Source organism: Sceloporus occidentalis, unplaced genomic scaffold (assembly GCF_023333645.1).
Source record: "Sceloporus occidentalis isolate IW3139 unplaced genomic scaffold, rSceOcc1.0.p SCAF_1, whole genome shotgun sequence".
Lineage (NCBI taxonomy): Eukaryota > Metazoa > Chordata > Lepidosauria > Squamata > Phrynosomatidae > Sceloporus > Sceloporus occidentalis.
In genome coordinates this window covers 197,612,340-197,621,262 of record NW_028316981.1, presented here as the reverse complement: position 1 = coordinate 197,621,262, position 8,923 = coordinate 197,612,340, and the positions used below count along the sequence as shown (strand labels likewise).

General features: G+C 46.8%; 1 protein-coding gene across 1 annotated transcript; it reads left to right on the top strand.

Annotated features, from left to right (window-relative positions):
* Window positions 1-7,044: 7,044 nt before the first annotated feature.
* Window positions 7,045-8,661, top strand: LOC149323195 (uncharacterized). The gene is made up of 2 exons (XM_089537665.1): window positions 7,045-7,407; window positions 7,789-8,661. Exons 1-2 carry the CDS (start codon window positions 7,045-7,047, stop codon window positions 8,536-8,538), a joined length of 1,113 nt encoding a protein of 370 aa, XP_089393791.1. The 3' UTR covers window positions 8,539-8,661.
* Window positions 8,662-8,923: the final 262 nt, after the last annotated feature.

Genomic DNA, 8,923 nt, shown 5'->3' with positions numbered 1-8,923 from the left:
ATATTGTGTGTACATTGTAAATACACAGTTTATATTTTTTGAAAGAATGTTTCCTTGTGGTCATTTTGCAATGCTACTTGTCTGCTGGAGACATACATATTACACACATGTTTATAGAACATTGGTTTTATTAGGCGACCTCAAAACTAAGGACTAAGAGGCCAATATGTAATGTAAAATCATTACAACAATTTAACTCCTTGTCAGGAAACATTTGTAATGTAAAACCATTACAACCATTTCAGTTAACAACATGATACACGTCAAATGTGGAACCATTACAACTAGTCATGTAAAAATTGTCATAAACAGTTAAACCAATGGAAACATTGGAAGTAAGGCAGATGTTATGTAACATGGTCCAAAACTTTAATCATGGGGACAGTGTTACCGGCTTCTTAATCTTGCGGATGGGCCTGGTACTTGGTCCAGGAACCGCACCCCCAGATGATGCTGTAGACCCTCCCTGAGACTCCTGCTGGCTGACAGAAGGGCCAGGAGGGGAATTACTTGATGGTTGCATGGAGCCCGGGGAACGCTTAAAGCGCTTCTTCCTCGGCATGCCAGTAGCATTGCCTTGGGTACCCTGCGACTCCATCAGCTTGTACATTTTCTCCATTATCTGGTTGCTAGCCAGCAGAGCACCTGTTAGTTGCTGCATGCTCTCTCTGTCCTCAGCAATTAGCTGTGTCATGACGCCGAGTGACTTATCTTCCCTGGCCTCCTCTTTTTGACTCTCATCCCTCAAAAAACCCAGAAGCGAACTCATCTGGGCAGCGGACTGGGTGGCAATCTTTTCAAGGGCCGCAGTGGCAGAGTCCCTCACCTTCTTGCGTTTAATGAGGGCCAATCTCTCCGCAGGAGTCATCACTGCTAGGGGGTTCATGATGGCACAAGCTGAAAGAGAAAAGGAATTTTAATAGGGAACTGTAAGTGGTGAGGCAGGAAGGCAAAGGAAGAAGACATTACCATTGGGGGCCAGCTATAGACCTGTGTATGCTGATATCCCATGAGGGCAAAAATTACTATTGTTGTTATTGTTGGAGGACAACAGCATTGGCCATCCCAAGGCGGATGCCTGGCCATTAGCCCAAGGTTTGCAGTGGGTTAATGGTGCTGAAGCGCCTACCCATTGTTTATGCCCTTCTACAAGCGGAAAACAATTAAGAAACCAGTTCCACAGGTCCCACTCTCAAAGGGTGTCCCTTTTCCTGACCTTCTAGCGGCTAGAGGAGAGCAAGGGGAATATCAGGCTTTACAATTAAAACAATTACAGTTGAGGCTACCCTCTATTCAGCAGTCCAAACTCAATTTCCATAACAAAAGTAAGGGTGGAAGATTTTGAATGGCATTCTCCAGTCTTTTATAGTAGGCACAGCCAGGGTTGAAAACAAACCTGATATTCCAGTTTGAGGGGAGGGGGGGAAGGAAAATGGCTGCTGGGGGAACCCCAGACTTTTGGGGTTTGCCATGTGCTACCTCCATGGGTGATAAGGGGAAGCTCAGGTTGACCAGTGCTTGTGATTTTATGCCAAGATTACTGTGTTAATAAAGGTTCTGGTAGGATGCAATTAATGGAGGGGAGCCCATACATCTAATGTATTTTGAACACAGCCTATACACACATCATATGCAAAGCAGAAGCCGAAAGTGCATTTTGTCATCAATGGAGAACCTACCATTGCTTCCCGCCCGGGTTTGGGTTTGGTTTCCGTTAGACCCCGAGCTGCTGGCCGCTGGTTCCTGCTGCTGCAGTTCTCGCACCAGGGTCTGCGGATCAATCTCCTGCAGCACCAGATTTATCTCCTGATCTGGATCCGGAGTAACAACGGTCTCTGTAAAGCGGAGATAAAAATGCACAGTAAACCAGCCTTGCTCGGATGCCACAGGCACACGGACACATAGACAGAAACGGTGTTCAGGGATTCATGAGCGGCTTTCCATTGCGGCGGCGGGCCACATAAGGGGGCCTGGCACACAGCGGAAACCAACTGCTCAATTGGCAAAACTCTAGTGCATATAATATGGAACACATGCACACATTCTTTCAAAACTTTTTTATAGAGGAAATTAGTATTGGCATGTTACCTTGGGAAAACAGATCCTGCGAGTCCGCCAAGGGAGCCTGCGAATCCGCCAAGGGGTCCTGCTCCGTGATGGGTCTAGAGGGCCCTTCCTCCACCAGCTCGAGGTTCTCGCTGTCGTGGTACGTAACTTCGGTCTCGTCCGAGACCCGCTTTGCCTCCACGCTGGCATCCCCCGCCAATATTCTGCGAAGCTCGTGGAAGAATGGCATTTCTACCGCGCCGCTTCCGCTCAACCTCGATTTTTGATATTCCTCCTTGAATTTTCTTTTCAATGCCTTAGATTTCGTGCGACATTCTTCCGCATTTCTGTCATGGCCCCTCCTCCGCATTTCTGCGGCGATGTTTTCAAACACATCTATGTTTCTGTGATTCTCCCTTAGTTGCTGCTGCACCTTTTCCTCCCTCCACAGCGCTATTAGGTCCACAGTTTCTGCATGTTTCCATGCTATCCCCCTACCAGATGATTTCCTGGCAGCCATCTCCGAAACGCCATGTGCTTGCGATCCCGCCATTGGAAAGGGTCGTGATGATCCTACCAGCTCGAGGTTCGAAACAGCAATGGCGCCAAGCCCCCAAAAAGGGGGAGTGGGCAAATTTGAAAATGAGGGAGGTCCGGGGTTGGCATCGCCCACCTGGCAGGTTACAAGCCTCGCCATTGGCTGGACAGCCAATAGGTGCCCACCAGGTGACCCTAAATTGGGGTTAGGTCACATCCGCCGTCTGCTTGGGGGAGGTGCCACTGAGGACGAGGGATAAGGGGCGAAAGGTTATTGGTCAAGTTTCTGGGCATCCACCCACAACCTGGCATGGCATTTTGGCATGGCGCTCGCAGGAGTGGCGGCCAACATGTAGAACTGCACATTGCACTTGTGGGGAAACGGGGGGGCGGGTTTCCGGGGCCCATTAAATGTCCCGGGGTGGTAGTGGTACTAAAGTCCACAAAAGAGAGGGGGGGAAAGGTGTGCTACAACTGTCAAAACACCCCCATTGAAGCGCCCTATTACTATGAAACTGTGCGCATAATCTATCAAAACAGCATTCCAATTAAAAAAAAATTCCTAGGAGACGGGAATGGAATGCTAATCACAAGGGAAGGAGAGGTGGGGCAAAGGGTGCACAGTAACCAGTTGAGAGGGGAGAAAGGGTAGGGGACTGCCGGCCAGACAGCCTTCTCTCAGCGGCCCCAAATACGCACATCGGCGCGCATAATCTGTCAAAGCGGCTGCTTAAACAAAAAAAAATAGTTGATGGCGGGAGCCGGCTACAGCGACACGAACATGTGAAGGAGAGCGAGGGCCGACCGTGGGTGCACAGTTACCGGCCGGGGAGAGAGGGAGAAGGGTGTAGTTTCACCTGCAAACCCCTAAGGCACGAATCGGAGAGGCGCGTCTGTGCGCTTAATTTGTCAACGCAACAGTAGTTAAAAAAAAATTATCCGGGGGGAGCCTGGTATGGATAGCGACGAGGCATAAGAGGGGATGTTCGTTTCGGACAGAAATGCCCACCGCCCGACCTGTCCCTTCTCCAGCCATTGATTTGTACGTGGGCAGGAAGGTCTGCGGCTGCGCAACATAGCGCTCGAGAGTGAGGGGGTCATGAGGGGTGGGCTCTACTGCCCGCCCACAGCAACCCGGCCCTCCCCCTGCAACTGCCCCGATCACGACCGGGGCGAAGTTCATATTTCCAGGAACCGTTTTTTTGAAAAAGTAATGGTTTATAACCCGGTTGCAAAAAACCCGCGCTAGGGGCCATTTAACACGGAACGGGTGTGCAAGCCCCGGATTCGCTTGTGTGAGATTCGGGGTGAGTAGGAACTTCACGTGATTGAATCGGTTTCAAAACCAATTTTTTTTGTAATGTGAATGGGCCCAGAGACTGACTGCTCCAAAGTCCTTGCACAGCTTAGCTAGAGATGTCTGGCTCATGCGATAATTCTTTGACTTTTTCACACCTGTCCTGGGAGGGTTCTGATCTTGAGTGGATTTTATGTTTTCGATAATTGTTTCAAGAGGGTAAATAAAGGGAAATCTATGTCCAAGGGTGATTTCTGTAGGTGTAAGAAGTGCTTTTTTAGAGAATAATTTCCCAGTCCACAATATGCTCGTTTGAACTCGTAGAGAAAATATGTTTGCATATAGTACATTGTGAGTACCATAGCATCAACTGGCATTTCTTTCCAGTCCATCTCATCCTTAATCATCTTGTTCATGCTCTCGCTGATGTTATTAGTTGCAGTTAGGTCACTTCTGAATGCAGCAAATTTTTCAACATGGAATTTTGCAGCATATTTGGGAATGCAATCATTCAGTTCTTTATCAAAATATTCTTTAAATGGCTGACTCCACAGCACACTATATTCCTCATATTTTGACTGATATTGCTTTTGGGATGATGAATTTAGCATTTCTGTCACATGGTCTTTTAAAACTGTCAAGTCATCTTTTTCCCCACCATGAGCCTTTACCCACATCCTCACATCTCTGAGGATATGATTTCTGCAATATACCCTTGGAATCTGTGGTAATTTCTCTGCCAAAGGTTGAACAATACCTCTTTCTCAGTCTGTTACAAATGGTATTTTTTCCATTTTGTCTGTTCCCAGTTTGGAAAGTATTTCACACAGAAAATCAGCATGGTATGCCATGAATCTCTTGGTATGTAGGTAGTAGGGAGTATTGGATCTTCTTCTAGAACAATGTTTCTTATCACTATGGGAGATAAATAGAAATCACCTAGTTTGAAAGTTGTGTCATAGGACACAAGTTGTGGCAAGGATGCATCTTCACATGAGAGTGAGAGGAGAGCTTTTGCCTCTGCAATGATATCAGGATGTCCAAATTAAGGTAAACTTCATGATAAAATTTTCAAGATGGTATGAGAGTTCCACAAGGCGGAATATTTCATCATTGCTAAGTCTTTCCTTCTGCTTGAGTTTGTATGATGCATTTTGAACCTGTTTCAAATCACGTGGACGATCAGTGCCCATATGTCTGTGAGAACTGCCCAATGATGCAATTGTTTGTAAATCTTTATAGGCTTTCAATGGGTTTTTGTGTGACTTTAATTCCATGTCTATTTTTTCTAAAGTCTGCTTCATAGTGCCAGTAAAAGGCTTCTTTGAATGCTTCCTGTTACCATGAATGGAAGGTCGGTGCAATGTTTCATCACCCAAATAGTGGATAATATATAATTTTCTTGGCTCTGTGCATTCCCTGAGGCAGTATATATGTCTCTTGAAACCATGCAGCAAGTCTTTCCAGGATCCATTTGGGTCCTTTAGATAGTAGTATCTTTTCAATACATCTGGGGGGTGCAACCTCTTCTGATGGAAATTTGACCCCCTTGCTACCCATCTGTACTGGTCAAAACGATAATCATGCTCATATTTAGGAACAGGAGAGGAGGAACAGTACACAAACACATCCCCACCCTTTGGTAGCACTGGTGGTAATGAAATAACTTTACTTTCATCTAGGTCTTCTCTCCTGAGAATTGCTAGTACTTCTTCCATTGGAAGATCATCTGTCCGACCAGTCATATATGGGTTGCTACATGGATCCATACCTGTAGTGTTGCAGTCTCTCATCTTTGTAGTTGCTGGCCCAAGAATGAGGTTAGTTGCAGATATTTGAAAAAGTGGTAGGAAGTTCAGGAAAGAAAGATCTGTAGTCAAACTGTATCTGCAAACAAATCCCCAAGCTTCATCCAGGCTTCCAGAAATTAGGGGAGCATAAGATTATGAAGTCAAAGGCTGTGCGATTCTCAGTCTTCTGTAAAGTTTGATTGGACTGAGACCAGGTGCCAGACATCCTCCATCTCCTGGACAGATCCTATATTATAACCTTATGTCCGGGAATCTGGGAGGAATTGTAAAATGTCCTCCATTCTGGGAGAGACAGCAGCAAAGAAGATATTCTTGGGCCCCATTCCCATTGGCCCATAAAGCCTGGTTAGATCCGGGTCGACCCGGATGGCCCCTCTTCGGGTCTACCTAGTCGCGAGTGCCCACTGCTTTTCCCCCTTCGAAGCCGCCCGCGGCAATTTAACCCGGGTGAAAGTTCATATTTCCATGATCCGATTAAAGATGGGGTCTCTTACCCGGTCATTTGCGAACCTGTTTGGGTTTTCCTCATGTTAAGATCTGTCAATCAAGTGACGTAGGTGGTGACGTTGGTGCTGACACACCCGGAAGACATTGGGAGCAATCCTGGCTTTTTTTTTTCCTTTTGCTTTGGGTTGAAAGATTATGCACATGTGTGCGTCCTTTATTTTCCCCCAGTTCTTTTCCCTTAGTGCTTTTCTCATTCAATTTCAGAACATTAACCATCCTTTCCCCGGAAACATTTCATTATTATCTAACCCTCCCCTTTCAACTTTAAAAAAAAATTAATTTTTTTTGAAAGCATATGCACATGTGTGTGTTCTTTTCCCCCCAATTATTTTCCCATCCCGTTTCTGAACATTCACCATTCTGTCTTCCCCGGAAACATTGCATATGTATATCACCCTCCCCTTTTAACTCTAAATTTTTTTTATTATTTTTGAAAGCATATGCGCATGTGTGCCGGTTTTTTCTGGTGAGGATCCCAACAGTCACGTGTGTTTGTTTACATGTTTGCCTTCAGGTTTGTTTGCACTTCTGCTGGTGGCAATTGCCTCGCGACTGCACATCCGCTGTCGCTATTTTGTCCGGCATTTCCAGTTCGAACTGTGAGAGCGGAAGATGCATCCTTTGTTGTATCTCATCCTGGCCCAACGAGCGATAATCAGGTCTGTTGTTGCGGTGTTGCAGCGCAGGCATAGGTGCCTCCGACAGTTCCACGTTATGTTCAACATGAACAGGAGGAGGACGAGTAGGAGGCAGCACAGGAGTAGGAAGACCTGCCTCGTGGTTGGTCGCCATGCCCAGCAAATTGTAGCGACTGCGGGTGGGAGAGTTGCCCAATGTCTCCGGCCAATGCCCAGGAGGTGGTGGGTCTACCCACACGAAACGGACTTCTGGCCGAAGCTGTTATGCACTGTTTGGTCCGATGAAAAATGGATCAAACATCTGCGGATGCCTAAAAGGCTTTTCCTGCTTCTTGTGGAACAGCTGCGTCCAGAGATCTGCAGGGAGGACACCCGTCTGCGCTCCGCCATACCGGTGGAGAAGAGGGTGGCCATCACAGTTTGGATCCTGGCTAATCAGGGGTCCTATGGCACAGCGACCACACGATTCGGCGTGGGGAAATCGACAGTGTGTTCCATTTTCATCTCTGTAGTCCTGGCCATAGAGAAAGTACTCCTTCACAAGACAGTGTACCTCGGTGACCACAGGAAGGTATGTAATATTTCTATTGCTGCCACTGATTGCACCCTTTAGGAAATGTCTACATGCATAATTAACAAATTGTGAGTCGCCTAGCAAACCTTGGCTTTAGGGTGGGGATGCCATAAATGTTATTATTAACCTACTTGTTATTTTTCTCATAATATTGTTATGATTACTTGCAGATCTATTTGTATATTTTACTGCTTTGCATGTAATAGTAACTACAACAACACTAAAAACAAAAGTTATTATCATTCAGCCAACTCAAATAGTTCTAGGCGGGGTGACACGCAATATCTTGTGTTTTCTTTATATACATGCGTGTTTGTTCAATGACTGCCAACCATTAGCCTTACTGCGCTATTTACAGGTGTGCTATTTCTATTCCAGATCATGGCAGGCTTCAAGGCTATGGGATTCCCACAAGTAATTGGGGCTGTTGATGGGTGCCACTGTCACATCATTTTGCCGGTGCGTCAAGGTGGGGAGTACATCAACCGCAAGGACACATACAGCATGCTCTTGCAGGGAACAGTGGACCACACTGGACTCTTCATCAATGTATGCGTTGGATGGAGCGGGACCTCACACGACGGCTTCGTTTTCCGCCACTCTTCCATCTACAAAACGATGCGTGCAGGTCTGTTTGTGCCAGGGAATCCTACTGTCACCATCTGTGGCAAGCAGGTGGGCCCCCTGTTGATTGCAGATGCGGGATATGGGGTGAAAAACTGGGTCGTGACTCCTTTCAAAGGCACTTTGCAGCCGCGCCAGGCACTGTATAATCGCCACCTCAACAGAGCCAGGAACACGGTGGAACGTGCCTTTGGCCACTTGAAGGCAAGATGGCGGTGTCTCACCGCACCGTTGGAGCTGGCAGAGGAGAACGTTAACTCTGTCATAGTGGCATGCTGCGTTCTCCACAACCTCATGGAGACTGGGGGGCGCATTTTGGAGGGTGCACCATCTTGGCCAAGGCGATTTGTGCTTAATGCTGCCAGTTTACGCAACGCAAATGCTGACCAGGAGAAATCAGAGGGTGAGAATACAAGGAATGCACTGGTGCAGTATTTCTGGGATTTAAAGCATCAGGTCCCTGAAACACAATGTTGTCTACCACCACTGTTTTCTGTTTTTTGACTTCACTGTTACAAAAATAAAGGTTTGCATTTGCTATCACCGTTTCAATATGTTTTCCTTTTCTTCCCTGGAAACACAACATGCCATGAGTGTACTGCAAGATTGGGTGTGTGTGCGTGTGTAAGGATGTCATGACATTCACCCTGCATCTCCTTCTAGTGTTGGTGGGAGGGGGGAACTGTGAGAGCCATATCACATGCCACGGTCAGTGGAACAAGCTTTGCTCTCCACTTCAATTGTGCAACTTTAGGTTATAGCTTGGTGGTGCATACATCTCCTCCCATTGTCTGCAGCTTTGCTGTGTCCCAAGGAGTGGAATGGAATCTGCCAGACTACAGGATATCCTGTATGGCAGTATGGGGTTGGTCTGCATGGTCCTCGGGTT

Coding starts and splice junctions, on each gene's coding strand:
- LOC149323195 (XM_089537665.1), top strand. CDS start 7,045: ATGCCCAGGAGGTGGTGGGTCTACCCACACGAAACGGACTTCTGGCCG. Junction 7,408..7,788: donor ACCTCGGTGACCACAGGAAG/GTATGTAATATT, acceptor TTTCTATTCCAG/ATCATGGCAGGCTTCAAGGC.